This window comes from Oncorhynchus gorbuscha, linkage group LG14 (assembly GCF_021184085.1).
Source record: "Oncorhynchus gorbuscha isolate QuinsamMale2020 ecotype Even-year linkage group LG14, OgorEven_v1.0, whole genome shotgun sequence".
Classification (NCBI taxonomy): Eukaryota; Metazoa; Chordata; class Actinopteri; order Salmoniformes; family Salmonidae; genus Oncorhynchus; species Oncorhynchus gorbuscha.
The window spans coordinates 9498567-9513693 of NC_060186.1; the positions used below are offsets into that span (position 1 = coordinate 9498567).

General features: G+C 49.4%; 1 protein-coding gene across 1 annotated transcript in view; it reads right to left on the minus strand.

The window, feature by feature from the left end:
* The window catches only part of LOC123994385 (ankyrin repeat and sterile alpha motif domain-containing protein 1B-like), a 509344-nt gene that overhangs the window by 298306 nt on the left and 195911 nt on the right, over positions 1–15127 (minus strand). The window contains 2 exon segments of the mRNA XM_046296905.1: positions 9775–9885; positions 10017–10093. Of these exon segments, the coding sequence (XP_046152861.1) occupies positions 9775–9885; positions 10017–10093 (188 nt within the window).

Sequence of the window (15127 nt, forward strand, 5' to 3'; positions counted from 1 at the left end):
CCATAGAGAGCCATACAAATGAGCACATAGGCCTGTATGGGCGCAGGGGACATATTCACACATCCAGATCCATAGAGAGCCATACAAATGAGCACATAGGCCTGTATGGGCGCAGGGGACATATTCACACATCCAGATCCATAGAGAGCCATACAAATGAGCACATAGGCCTGTATGGGCGCAGGGGACATATTCACACATCCAGATCCATAGAGAGCCATACAAATGAGCACATAGGCCTGTATGGGCGCAGGGGACATATTCACACATCCAGATCCATAGAGAGCCATACAAATGAGCACATAGGCCTGTATGGGCGCAGGGGACATATTCACACATCCAGATCCATAGAGAGCCATACAAATGAGCACATAGGCCTGTATGGGCGCAGGGGACATATTCACACATCCAGATCCATAGAGAGCCATACAAATGAGCACATAGGCCTGTATGGGCGCAGGGGACATATTCACACATCCAGATCCATAGAGAGCCATACAAATGAGCACATAGGCCTGTATGGGCGCAGGGGACATATTCACACATCCAGATCCATAGAGAGCCATACAAATGAGCACATAGGCCTGTATGGGCGCAGGGGACATATTCACACATCCAGATCCATAGAGAGCCATACAAATGAGCACATAGGCCTGTATGGGCGCAGGGGACATATTCACACATCCAGATCCATAGAGAGCCATACAAATGAGCACATAGGCCTGTATGGGCGCAGGGGACATATTCACACATCCAGATCCATAGAGAGCCATACAAATGAGCACATAGGCCTGTATGGGCGCAGGGGACATATTCACACATCCAGATCCATAGAGAGCCATACAAATGAGCACATAGGCCTGTATGGGCGCAGGGGACATATTCACACATCCAGATCCATAGAGAGCCATACAAATGAGCACATAGGCCTGTATGGGCGCAGGGGACATATTCACACATCCAGATCCATAGAGAGCCATACAAATGAGCACATAGGCCTGTATGGGCGCAGGGGACATATTCACACATCCAGATCCATAGAGAGCCATACAAATGAGCACATAGGCCTGTATGGGCGCAGGGGACATATTCACACATCCAGATCCATAGAGAGCCATACAAATGAGCACATAGGCCTGTATGGGCGCAGGGGACATATTCACACATCCAGATCCATAGAGAGCCATACAAATGAGCACATAGGCCTGTATGGGCGCAGGGGACATATTCACACATCCAGATCCATAGAGAGCCATACAAATGAGCACATAGGCCTGTATGGGCGCAGGGGACATATTCACACATCCAGATCCATAGAGAGCCATACAAATGAGCACATAGGCCTGTATGGGCGCAGGGGACATATTCACACATCCAGATCCATAGAGAGCCATACAAATGAGCACATAGGCCTGTATGGGCGCAGGGGACATATTCACACATCCAGATCCATAGAGAGCCATACAAATGAGCACATAGGCCTGTATGGGCGCATCCAGATCCATAGGGGGGACATATTCACACATCCAGATCCATAGAGAGCCATACAAATGAGCACATAGGCCTGTATGGGCGCAGGGGACATATTCACACATCCAGATCCATAGAGAGCCATACAAATGAGCACATAGGCCTGTATGGGCGCAGGGGACATATTCACACATCCAGATCCATAGAGAGCCATACAAATGAGCACATAGGCCTGTATGGGCGCAGGGGACATATTCACACATCCAGATCCATAGAGAGCCATACAAATGAGCACATAGGCCTGTATGGGCGCAGGGGACATATTCACACATCCAGATCCATAGAGAGCCATACAAATGAGCACATAGGCCTGTATGGGCGCAGGGGACATATTCACACATCCAGATCCATAGAGAGCCATACAAATGAGCACATAGGCCTGTATGGGCGCAGGGGACATATTCACACATCCAGATCCATAGAGAGCCATACAAATGAGCACATAGGCCTGTATGGGCGCAGGGGACATATTCACACATCCAGATCCATAGAGAGCCATACAAATGAGCACATAGGCCTGTATGGGCGCAGGGGACATATTCACACATCCAGATCCATAGAGAGCCATACAAATGAGCACATAGGCCTGTATGGGCGCAGGGGACATATTCACACATCCAGATCCATAGAGAGCCATACAAATGAGCACATAGGCCTGTATGGGCGCAGGGGACATATTCACACATCCAGATCCATAGAGAGCCATACAAATGAGCACATAGGCCTGTATGGGCGCAGGGGACATATTCACACATCCAGATCCATAGAGAGCCATACAAATGAGCACATAGGCCTGTATGGGCGCAGGGGACATATTCACACATCCAGATCCATAGAGAGCCATACAAATGAGCACATAGGCCTGTATGGGCGCAGGGGACATATTCACACATCCAGATCCATAGAGAGCCATACAAATGAGCACATAGGCCTGTATGGGCGCAGGGGACATATTCACACATCCAGATCCATAGAGAGCCATACAAATGAGCACATAGGCCTGTATGGGCGCAGGGGACATATTCACACATCCAGATCCATAGAGAGCCATACAAATGAGCACATAGGCCTGTATGGGCGCAGGGGACATATTCACACATCCAGATCCATAGAGAGCCATACAAATGAGCACATAGGCCTGTATGGGCGCAGGGGACATATTCACACATCCAGATCCATAGAGAGCCATACAAATGAGCACATAGGCCTGTATGGGCGCAGGGGACATATTCACACATCCAGATCCATAGAGAGCCATACAAATGAGCACATAGGCCTGTATGGGCGCAGGGGACATATTCACACATCCAGATCCATAGAGAGCCATACAAATGAGCACATAGGCCTGTATGGGCGCAGGGGACATATTCACACATCCAGATCCATAGAGAGCCATACAAATGAGCACATAGGCCTGTATGGGCGCAGGGGACATATTCACACATCCAGATCCATAGAGAGCCATACAAATGAGCACATAGGCCTGTATGGGCGCAGGGGACATATTCACACATCCAGATCCATAGAGAGCCATACAAATGAGCACATAGGCCTGTATGGGCGCAGGGGACATATTCACACATCCAGATCCATAGAGAGCCATACAAATGAGCACATAGGCCTGTATGGGCGCAGGGGACATATTCACACATCCAGATCCATAGAGAGCCATACAAATGAGCACATAGGCCTGTATGGGCGCAGGGGACATATTCACACATCCAGATCCATAGAGAGCCATACAAATAAGTATGAGACACACACATAGACACTGACCAAGAAGACACAAAATCTAATACATATTGTTCGTAACCCTCTCCATTACATGTGCTCTGTGTGTGTGTGTGTGTGTGTGTGTTTGCGCCTACATCGTCACCTCAGTGTGTAACTGATTGAGACGTGTTTGTGCTTCTATTAAACCAAGGCAAGGCCTGCCCAGAGGCTGTTGCTCCATCCCACCACACACACAGCGGCAGTGGTTTGATTCAGACCAGATCGATTCCTGTTAGTGTGAAGCACCAAGAGCCACAGGTATCTCCCTGGAAACGAGAGAAACGAGATGAAAGCCCTTCTACCAATCAGCTCTCAGGGGTGAAGCTAGGCTGACCAAGGCCTTGTTCTAGTGCTAAAACACGCAGCCTTCCTTCCTACCTTACTGCCTTCCTTCAAGTGAATTCCAGCAAAATCACTGATTTGATGTAAAGCAAGGATTCCATTACATAGCTGTCACCGATCCAGTCATGTCAGATCAGTGGTTACTTTACAGAAGGAAGGAGGATGTTCTGTACTGAACAGAAATGTACAGTGCATTCTGAAAGTATTCCAACACCTTCCCCTTTTACACATTTTGTTAGGTTACAGCCTTATTCTAAAATGGGTTGACTTCATTTTTTCCCTCATCAATCTACACACAATACCCCATAATGACAAAGCGAAAACAGTTTATTTTATTTTAACAAATGTATTAGAAATTTAAAAATGGAATACCTTATTTACATAAGTATTCAGACCCTTTGCTATAAAACTTTAAATTGAGCTCAGGTGGGTTTTGTCCAACATGTCTCTGGACCCACTCACTCTCACAGTCATACGCTGGACCTAGTTTTGTCCCATGGAATAAATGTTGTGGATCTTAATGTTTTTCCTCATAATCCTGGACTATCGGACCACCATTTTATTACGTTTACAATTGCAACAAATAATCTGCTCAGACCCCAACCAAGGAACATCAAAAGTCGTGCTATAAATTCACAGACAACACAAAGATTCCTTGATGCCCTTCCAGACTCCCTCTGCCTACCCAAGGACGCCAGAGGACAAAAATCCATTAACCACCTAACTGAGGATCTCAATTTAACCTTGCGCAATACCCTAGATGCAGTTGCACCCCTAAAAACTAAAAAAATGTCTCAAAAGAAACTAGCTCCCTGGTACACAGAAAATACCCGAGCTCTGAAGCAAGCTTCCAGAAAATTGGAACGGAAATGGCGCCACACCAAACTGGAAGTCTTCCGACTAGCTTGGAAGGACGGTACCGTGCAGTACCGAAGAGCCCTTACTGCTGCTCGATCGTCCTATTTTTCTAACTTAATTGAGGAAAATAAGAACAATCCGAAATTCCTTTTTGATACTGTGGCAAAGCTAACTAAAAAGCAGCATTCCCCAAGAGAGGATGACTTGCACTTTAGCAGTGATAAATTCATGAACTTCTTTGAGGAAAAGATTATGATTATTAGAAAGCAAATTACGGACTCCTCTTTAAACCTGCGTATTCCTCCAAACCTCAGTTGTCCTGAGTCTGCACAACTCTGCCAGGACCTAGGATCAAGAGAGACGCTCAAGTGTTTTAGTACTATATCTCTTGACACAATGATGAAAATAATCATGGCCTCTAAACCTTCAAGCTGTATACTGGACCCTATTCCAACTAAACTACTGAAAGAGCTGCTTCCTGTGCTTGGCCCTCCTATGTTGAACATAATAAACGGCTCTCTATCCACTGGATGTGTACCAAACTCACTAAAAGTGGCAGTAATAAAGCCTCTCTTGAAAAAGCCAAACCTTGACCCAGAAAATATAAAAAACTATCGGCCTATATCGAATCTTCCATTCCTCTCAAAGATTTTAGAGAAGGCTGTTGCGCAGCAACTCACTGCCTTCCTGAAGACAAACAATGTATACGAAATGCTTCAGTCTGGTTTTAGACCCCATCATAGCACTGAGACGGCACTTGTGAAGGTGGTAAATGACATTTTGATGGCATCGGACCGAGGCTCTGCATCTGTCCTCGTGCTCCTAGACCTTAGTGCTGCTTTTGATACCATCGATCACCACATTCTTTTGGAGAGATTGGAAACCCAAATTGGTCTACACGGACATGTTCTGGCCTGGTTTAGGTCTTATCTGTCGGAAAGATATCAGTTTGTCTCTGTGAATGGTTTGTCCTCTGACAAATCAACTGTACATTTCGGTGTTCCTCAAGGTTCTGTTTTAGGACCACTATTGTTTTCACTATATATTTTACCTCTTGGGGATGTTATTCGAAAACATAATGTAAACTTTCACTGCTATGCGGATGACACACAGCTGTACATTTCAATGAAACATGGTGAAGCCCCAAAATTGCCCTCGCTAGAAGCATGTGTTTCAGACATAAGGAAGTGGATGGCTGCAAACTTTCTACTATTAAACTCGGACAAAACAGAGATGCTTGTTCTAGGTCCCAAGAAACAAAGAGATCTTCTGTTGAATCTGACAATTAATCTTAATGGTTGTACAGTCGTCTCAAATAAAACTGTGAAGGACCTCGGCGTTACTCTGGACCCTGATCTCTCTTTTGAAGAACATATCAAGACCATTTCCAGGACAGCTTTTTTCCATCTACGTAACATTGCAAAAATCAGAAACTTTCTGTCCAAAAATGATGCAGAAAAATTAATCCATGCTTTTGTCACTTCTAGGTTAGACTACTGCAATGCTCTATTTTCCGGCTACCCGGATAAAGCACTAAATAAACTTCAGTTAGTGCTAAATACGGCTGCTAGAATCCTGACTAGAACCAAAAAATTTGATCATATTACTCCAGTGCTAGCCTCTCTACACTGGCTAGGGCTGATTTCAAGGTTTTACTGCTAACCTACAAAGCATTACATGGGCTTGCTCCTACCTACCTCTCTGATTTGGTCCTGCCGTACATACCTACACGTACGCTACGGTCACAAGACGCAGGCCTCCTAATTGTCCCTAGAATTTCTAAGCAAACAGCTGGAGGCAGGGGTTTCTCCTATAGAGCTCCATTTTTATGGAACGGTCTGCCTACCCATGTCAGAGACGCAAACTCGGTCTCAACCTTTAAGTCTTTACTGAAGACTCATCTCTTCAGTGGGTCATATGATTGAGTGTAGTCTGGCCCAGGAGTGGGAAGGTGAACGGAAAGGCTCTGGAGCAACGAACCGCCCTTGCTGTCTCTGCCTGGCCGGTTCCCCTCTTTTCACTGGGATTCCTTGCCTCTAACCCTGTTACGGGGGCTGAGTCACTGGCTTGCTGGGGCTCTCTCGTGCCGTCCCTGGGGGGTGCGTCACCTGGGTGGGTTGATTCACTGTTGTGGTCGGCCTGTCTGCCCCCCCTTGGGTTGTACCGTGTCGGAGATCTTTGTGGGCTATACTCTGCCTTGTCTCAGGATGGTAAGTTGGTGGTTGAAGATTTCCCTCTAGTGGTGTGGGGGCTGTGCTTTGGCAAAGTGGGTGGGGTTATATCCTTCCTGTTTGGCCCTGTCCGGGGTGTCCTCTGATGGGGCCACAGTGTCTCCTGACCCCTCCTGTCTCAGCCTCCAGTATTTATGCTGCAGTAGTTTATGTGTCGGGGGCTAGGGTCAGTTTGTTTATCTGGAGTACTTCTCCTGTCCTATTCAGGTGTCCTGTGTGAATCTAAGTGTGCGTTCTCTAATTCTCTCCTTCTCTCTTTCTTTCTCTCTCTCGGAGGACCTGAGCCCTAGGACCATGCCCCAGGACTACCTGACATGATGACTCCTTGCTGTCCCCAGTCCACCTGGCCATGCTGCTGCTCCAGTTTCAACTGGCCTGGGCCCTAGGACCATGTCCCAGGACTACCTGACATGAGGACTCCTTGCTATCCCCAGTCCACCTGGCCATGCTCCTGCTCCAGTTTCAACTGTTCTGCCTTACTATTATTCAACCATGCTGGTCATTTATGAACATTTGAACATCTTGGCCACGTTCTGTTATAATCTCCACCCGGCACAGCCAGAAGAGGACTGGCCACCCCACATATGCTTTCTCTAATTCTCTCTTTCTTTCTCTCTCTCGGAGGACCTGAGCCCTAGGACCGTGCCCCAGGACTACCTGACATGATGGCTCCTTGCTGTCCCCAGTCCACCTGACTGTGCTGCTGCTCCAGTTTCAACTGTTCTGCCTTATTGTTATTTGACCATGCTGGTCATTTATGAACATTTGAACATCTTGGTCATGTTCTGTTATAATCTCTACCCGGCACAGCCAGAAGAGGACTGGCCACCCCACATAGCCCGGTTCCTCTCTAGGTTTCTTCCTAGGTTTTGGCCTTTCTAGGGAGTTTTTCCTAGCCACTGTGCTTTTACACCTGCATTGTTTGCTGTTTGGGGTTTTAGGCTGGGTTTCTGTACAGCACTTTGAGATATCAGCTGATGTACGAAGGGCTATATAAATAAATTTGATTTGATTTGATTTGAGGTGCATCCTGTTTCCATTGTTCATTGTTGAGATGTTTCTTCAACTTGGAGTCCACCTGTGGTAAATCTTATTGATTGGACATGATTTGGAAAGGCACACACCTGTCTATATAAGGTCCCACAGTTGACAGTGCATGCAGCAAAAACCAAGCCATGCGGTGGAAGGAATTGTCATAAGAGCTTGTGTTGGGCACAGATCTGGGGAAGGGTACCAAAAAATGTCTGCAGCATTGAAGGTCACCAAGAACACAGTGGCCTCCATCATTCTTAAATTGAAGAAGTTTGGAACCACCAAGGCTCTTCCTAGAGCTGGCTGCCAGGCCAAACTGAGCCATCACTGGAAAAGGGCCTTGGTGTGGGAGGTGACCAAGAACACAATGGTCACTCTAACAGAGCTCCAGAGTTCCTCTGTGGAGATGGTGGAATATTCCAGAAGGATAACCATTTCTGCAGCGCTCCACCTATCAGGCCTTTATGGTTGAGTGGCCCAGCCAGAGCCCAGACTTGAACCTGATCAGTTATAATAATAAATAATAATAATAATAATATATGCCATTTAGCAGACGCTTTTATCCAAAGCGACTTACCAGAGAATGTAATATTAATTTCTCTACCATAAGCCGCCTCCAATGTAATTTTAGAGAATTTGGCAGTACGTCCAACAGGCCTCACAACCGCAGACCATGTGTAACCATGCCAACCCAGGACCTCCACATCCAGCTTCTTCACCTGCGGGATCATCTGAGACCAGCCACCCGGACAGCTGATGAATCTGTGGGTTTGCATAACTGAAGAATTTCTGCACAAACTGTCAGAAACCGGATGCTCATCTGCATCCTCGTCGTCCTCAACAGGGTCATGACCTGACTGCAGTTCAGCGTCGTAACAGACTTCAGTGGGAAAATGCTCATCTTCGATGGCCACTGGCACGCTGGGACGCTGGGACGCTGGGACGCTGGCACGCTGGGACGCTGGGATGCTGGACAAGTGTGCTCTTCACAACTTAATCCTGGTTACAACTGTACCGGTCAGATGGCAGACAGCGCGTATGGCGTTGTGTGGGCGAGCAGTTTGCTGATGTCAACGTTGTGAACAGAGTGCCGCATGGTGGCAGTGAGGTTATGGTATGCACAGGCATAAGCTATGGACAACGAACGCGTGTATTTATTGATGGCAATTTGAAAGCACATAGATACTGTGACGAGTTCCTGAGGACCGTTGTTGGTGCCATTCATCCGTCTCCTTCACCTCAAGTTTCAGCATGTCGCAAGGATCTGTACACAATTCCTGGAAGCTGAAAATGTCCCAGTTCATTCATGGCCTGCATACCCAGACAGGTCACCCATTGAGCACGTGTGAGATGCTCTGGATCGACGTGTACGACAGTGTGTTCGAGTCCCCGCCAATATCCAGCAACTTCGCACAGCCATTGATGAGGAGTGGGACAACATTCCACAGCCCACAATCATCATCCTGATCAACTCTATTCGCAGCGTGAGGCAGCGTGAGGCAAATGGTGGTCACACCAGGTGCTGACTGGTTTTCTGATCTCTGCCCCTACTTTATGTTTAAGGTATCTGTGACTAATAGATGTTTCTGTTTTCCCAGTCATGTGAAATCAAAAGATTAGGACCTAATTTATTTATTTCAATTGACTGATTTCCTTACATGAACGGTAACCCAGTAAAATCTTTGAAATTGTTGAATGTTGCGTTTTGTTTTTGCTCAGTAAACATGTCTGCCTTACAGCATGTCTGAGACTGCCCTCTCCTGGTGACTAAATGCTACTACAGTAATTGACCCCAGAGTGATGCAGTAGAACATGGTTTTCCAATCCAAGAATAACAATACGACGGTACGATACCACAGACCCAAAACTGTGATAATGGTCCTCACCCTCCAAATCCCCCTTGATTACCCCTGGTCCCATCCACCCTCCCTGATCCAAAATGGTCCCCTCCTCCCTCCCTGATCCAAAATGGTCCCATCCTCCCTCCCTGATCCAAAATGGTGCTCACCTTTCTGACTCTGCTCAGGGTGCCGTTACTGCGTCGCTCCTCGTCTGATAGGTGACCGCTGCCAAAGCTCTCCATGGAATGAGAGTGGGATGAGATGGTCTGGCAGAGCTCCTAAGTAGAGTAGAGTGGAGTCGGGTACTAATTGAATTACTTGGTTTTATCACCACAAGCATCAGCAATGATTCCACAGACAACACAAGGATCTATAAGACAAAGATGAAGAGAACAACAACATAACACACCTCAAAGGAGTAGTCTCTGTCCCGACACATCTTCATCTCATTCAGAAGCTTGGAGAGCTCCCCTGTCACAGCATCATCTGGGGAGGAGTAGAGGGAGCGAAGGAGAGAGGTGAGAGGAGAGAGATTACAAGGGGAGAGAGAGGGGATATATGGGGAGAGAGAGAGGAGATATGAGGAGAGAGAGGGGAGATGGGAGAGAGAAAGAGAGAGCGGGGGAGAGAGAGAGAGAGAGAGAGAGAGAGAGAGAGAGAGAGAGAGAGAGAGAGAGAGAGAGAGAGAGAGAGAGAGAGAGAGAGAGATATGGGGAGAAAGAGAGGAGATGAGAGAGGGGAGATAGATGGGAGAGAGAGAGAGGTGAGATGTAAATGAGAGAGAGAGATGGGAGAGACGGGAGAGAGAGAGGAGATATGGGTAGAGAGGAGATGGGAGAGATGGGAGAGATACGGGGAGGGAGGAGATGGGAGAGAGAGGGATGGGAGAGATACGGGGAGAGAGAGATTATAAGGGGAGATATGGGGAGAAAGAGAGGAGATGAGAGAGAGAGGAGAGATAGATGGGAGATATGGAGAGAAAGAGGTGAGATGTAAATGTAAATGTATATGGGTAGAGAGGAGATGGGAGAGATACGGGGAGAGAGAGGTGAGATATGGGTAGAGAGGAGATGGGAGAGATACGGGGAGAGAGAGGAGATGGGAGAGATACGGGGAGAGAGAGGAGATGGGAGAGATACGGGGAGAGAGAGAGGAGATGGGAGAGATATGGGGAGAAGAGGAGATGGGGAGATATGGGGAGAGAGAGAGGGAGATATGGGGAGAGAGGAGATGGGAGAGATACGGGGAGAGAGAGGAGATGGGAGAGATACGGGGAGAAGAGGAGATGGGAGAGATATGGGGAGAGAGAGGAGATGGGAGAGATACGGGGAGAAGAGGAGATGGGAGAGATACGGGGAGAGAGGAGAGGAGATGGGAGAGATACGGGGAGAAGAGGAGATGGGAGAGATACGGGGAGAGAGGAGAGGAGATGGATGGGAGAGATACGGGGAGAGAGGAGATGGGAGAGATACGGGGAGAGAGGAGATGGGAGATATGGGTAGAGGGAGAGAGAGGTGAGATATGGGTAGAGAGGAGATGGGAGAGATACGGGGAGAGAGAGGAGATGGGAGAGATACGGGGAGAAGAGGAGATGGGAGAGATACGGGGAGAAGAGGAGATGGGAGAGATACGGGGAGAGAGAGGTGAGATATGGGTAGAGAGGAGATGGGAGAGATACAGGGAGAGAGAGGAGATGGGAGAGATATGGGGAGAAGAGGAGATGGGAGAGATACGGGGAGAAGAGGAGATGGGAGAGATACGGGGAGAAGAGGAGATGGGAGAGATATGGGGAGAGAAGAGGAGATGGGGGAGAGGAGATATGGGGAGAAGAGGAGATGGGAGAGATATGGGGAGAAGAGGAGATGGGAGAGATGGGGAGAGAAGAGGAGATGGGAGAGATATGGGAGAGAGAGGAGATGGGAGAGATATGGGGAGAAGAGGAGATGGGAGAGATGGGGAGAAGAGGAGATGGGAGAGATACGGGGAGAAGAGGAGATGGGAGAGATACAGGGAGAAGAGGAGATGGGGAGATACGGGGAGAAGAGGAGATGGGAGAGATAAGGGGAGAAGAGGAGATGGGAGAGATACGGGGAGAAGAGGAGATGGGAGAGATACGGGGGGAGAAGAGGAGATGGGAGAGATACGGGGAGATACGGGGAGAAGAGGAGATGGGAGAGATACGGGGAGATATGGGGAGAGATACGGGGAGAGATACTGGGAGAAGAGGAGATGGGAGAGATACGGGGAGAAGAGGAGATGAGGAGATACGGGGAGAAGAGGAGATGGGAGAGATACGGGGAGATACGGAGAGAAGAGGAGATGGGAGAGATACGGGGAGATATGGGGAGAGATAGGGGGAGATATGGGGAGAGAGGAGATGGGAGAGATACGGGGAGAGAGGTGAGATATGGGGAGAGAGGAGATGGGAGAGATACGGGGAGAGATACGGGGAGATATGTGGAGAGAGGAGATGGGAGAGATAAGGGGAGAGAGGAGATGGGAGATATGGGGAGAAGAGGAGATGGGAGAGATGGGGATAGAAGAGGAGATGGGAGAGATATGGGGAGAGAGGAGAGATGGGGGGAGAGATACGGGGAGAGAGAGGAGATGGGAGAGATATGGGGAGAAGAGGAGATGGGAGAGATACGGGGAGAAGAGGAGATGGGAGAGATACGGGGAGAAGAGGAGATGGGAGAGATACGGGGAGAGAGAGGTGAGATATGGGGAGATATGGGAGAGAGATGGGGAGATATGGGGAGAGAGGAGATGGGAGAGATATGGGGAGAAGAGGAAATGGGAGAGATATGGGGAGAGAGGAGATGGGAGAGATATGGGGAGAGATGGAGAGGAGATGGGAGAGATACGGGGAGAAGAGGAGATGGGGAGATACGGGGAGAAGAGGAGATGGGAGAGATATGGGGAGAAGAGGAGATGGGAGAGATACGGGGAGAAGAGGAGATGGGAGAGATACGGGGAGAAGAGGAGATGGGAGAGATATGGGGAGAAGAGGAGATGGGAGAGATATGGGGAGAAGAGGAGATGGGAGAGATATGGGGAGAAGAGGAGATGGGAGAGATGGGGAGAAGAGGAGATGGGAGAGATACGGGGGGAGAAGATGGGGAGATGGGAGAGATGGAGAGATACGGGGAGATAGAGAGATGGGAGAGATGGGAGAGGAGATGGGGAGATATGGGGGAGAAGAGGAGATGGGAGAGAGAGGAGATGGGAGAGATACGGGGAGAAGAGGAGATGGGAGAGATACGGGGAGAAGAGGAGATGGGAGAGATACGGGGAGAAGAGGAGATGGGAGAGATATGGGGGGAGAGAGGAGATGGGAGAGATACGGGGAGAGAGAGGTGAGATATGGGGGATATGGGGAGAGGAGATGGGAGAGATATGGGGAGAGAGAGATGGGAGAGATATGGGAGAGATATGGGAGAGATGAGAGGAGATGGGGAGATATGGGGAGAGATATGGGGAGAGAGGAGATGGGAGAGATACGGGGAGAGAGAGAGAGATGGGAGAGATAGGAGAGATATGGATATGGGGAGAGAGAGGGGAGAGAGGAGATGGGAGAGATACGGGGAGAGAGGAGATGGGAGAGATATGGGGAGAAGAGGAGATGGGAGAGAGAGGAGATGGGAGATATGGGGAGAGAGGAGATGGGAGAGATACAGGGAGAAGAGGAGATGGGAGAGATATGGGGAGAGAGGAGAGAGAGATGGGGGAGAGATGGGGAGAAGAGGAGATGGGAGAGATGGGAGAGATATGGGGAGAAGAGGAGATGGGAGAGATATGGGGAGAAGAGGAGATGGGAGAGATATGGGGAGAAGAGGAGATGGGAGAGATATGGGGAGAAGAGAGATGGGAGAGATATGGGGAGAAGAGGAGATGGGAGAGATACATGGGGAGAAGAGGAGATGGGAGAGATATGGGGAGAGAGAGAGGAGATGGGGAGAGATATGGGGAGAAGAGGAGATGGGAGAGATATACGGGGAGAAGAGGAGATGGGAGAGATATGGGGAGAAGAGGAGATGGGGAGAGATATGGGGGAGAGAGAGAGATGGGAGAGATATGGGGGGAGAGAGAGGAGATGGGAGAGATAGATGGGGAGAGAGGAGGAGATGGGGAGGAGATGGGAGAGATACGGGGAGAAGGGGAGAAGATACGGGGAGAGATGGGAGAGATACGGGGAGAGAGAGGAGATGGGAGAGATATGGGGAGATGGGGAGATAGAAGAGGAGATGGGAGAGATACGGGGAGAGAGGAGATGGGAGAGAGAGATGGGGAGAGAGGAGATGGGAGAGATATGGGGAGAGAGGAGATGGGAGAGATATGGGGGGAAGATGGGAGGAGATGGGGAGATACGGGGAGAAGAGGAGATGGGAGAGATACGGGGAGAGAGGAGATGGGAGAGATATGGGGAGAAGAGGAGATGGGAGAGATAGAGGAGGGAGATAGAGAGGAGATGGGAGAGATACGGGGAGAAGAGGAGATGGGAGAGATACGGGGAGAAGAGGAGATGGGGAGATATGGGAGAAGAGGAGATGGGAGAGATACGGGGAGAAGAGGAGATGGGAGAGATACGGGGAGAGAGATGGGAGAGATGGGGAGAGAGGAGATGGGAGAGATGGGGAGAAGAGGAGATGGGAGAGATAGGGGAGAGAGATGGGGAGATACGGGGGGAGAGAGATGGGAGAGAGATACGGGGAGAGAGGAGATGGGAGAGATAGGGACGGGGAGAGAGAGGAGATGGGAGAGATACGGGGAGAAGAGGAGATGGGAGAGATATGGGGAGAGAGGAGATGGGAGAGATGGGGAGAGAGGAGATGGGAGAGATATGGGGAGATAGAGGAGATGGGAGAGATACGGGGGAGAGAGGAGATGGGAGAGATACGGGGAGATATGGGGAGAGAGGAGATGGGAGAGATATGGGGAGAGAGAGAGGGAGAGATACGGGGGAGATAGATGGGGAGATACGGGGAGAGAGGAGATGGGAGAGATACGGGAGAGATGGAGAGGAGATGGGAGAGATATGGGGAGAGAGAGATGGAGATGGGAGAGATATGGGGAGAGAGGAGATGGGAGAGATATGGGGAGAAGAGGAGATGGGAGAGATATGGGGAGAGAGGAGATGGGAGAGATGGGAGAGATATGGGGAGAAGAGGAGATGGGAGAGATATGGGGAGAAGAGGAGATGGGAGAGATATGGGGGATATGGGAGAAGAGGAGATGGGAGAGATACGGGGAGAGAGAGAGAGATGGGAGAGATATGGGGAGAAGAGGAGATGGGAGAGATACGGGGAGAGAGAGGAGATGGGAGAGATATGGGGAGAGAGGAGAGAGAGATGGGAGATATGGGAGATAGAGATATGGGGAGAAGAGGAGATGGGAGAGATACGGGAGAGAGGAGAGAGGATATGGGGGAGAGGAGATGGGAGAGATACGGGGAGAAGAGGAGATGGGAGAGATATGGGGGAGAGAGGAGATGGGAGAGATATGGGGAGAAGAGGAGATGGG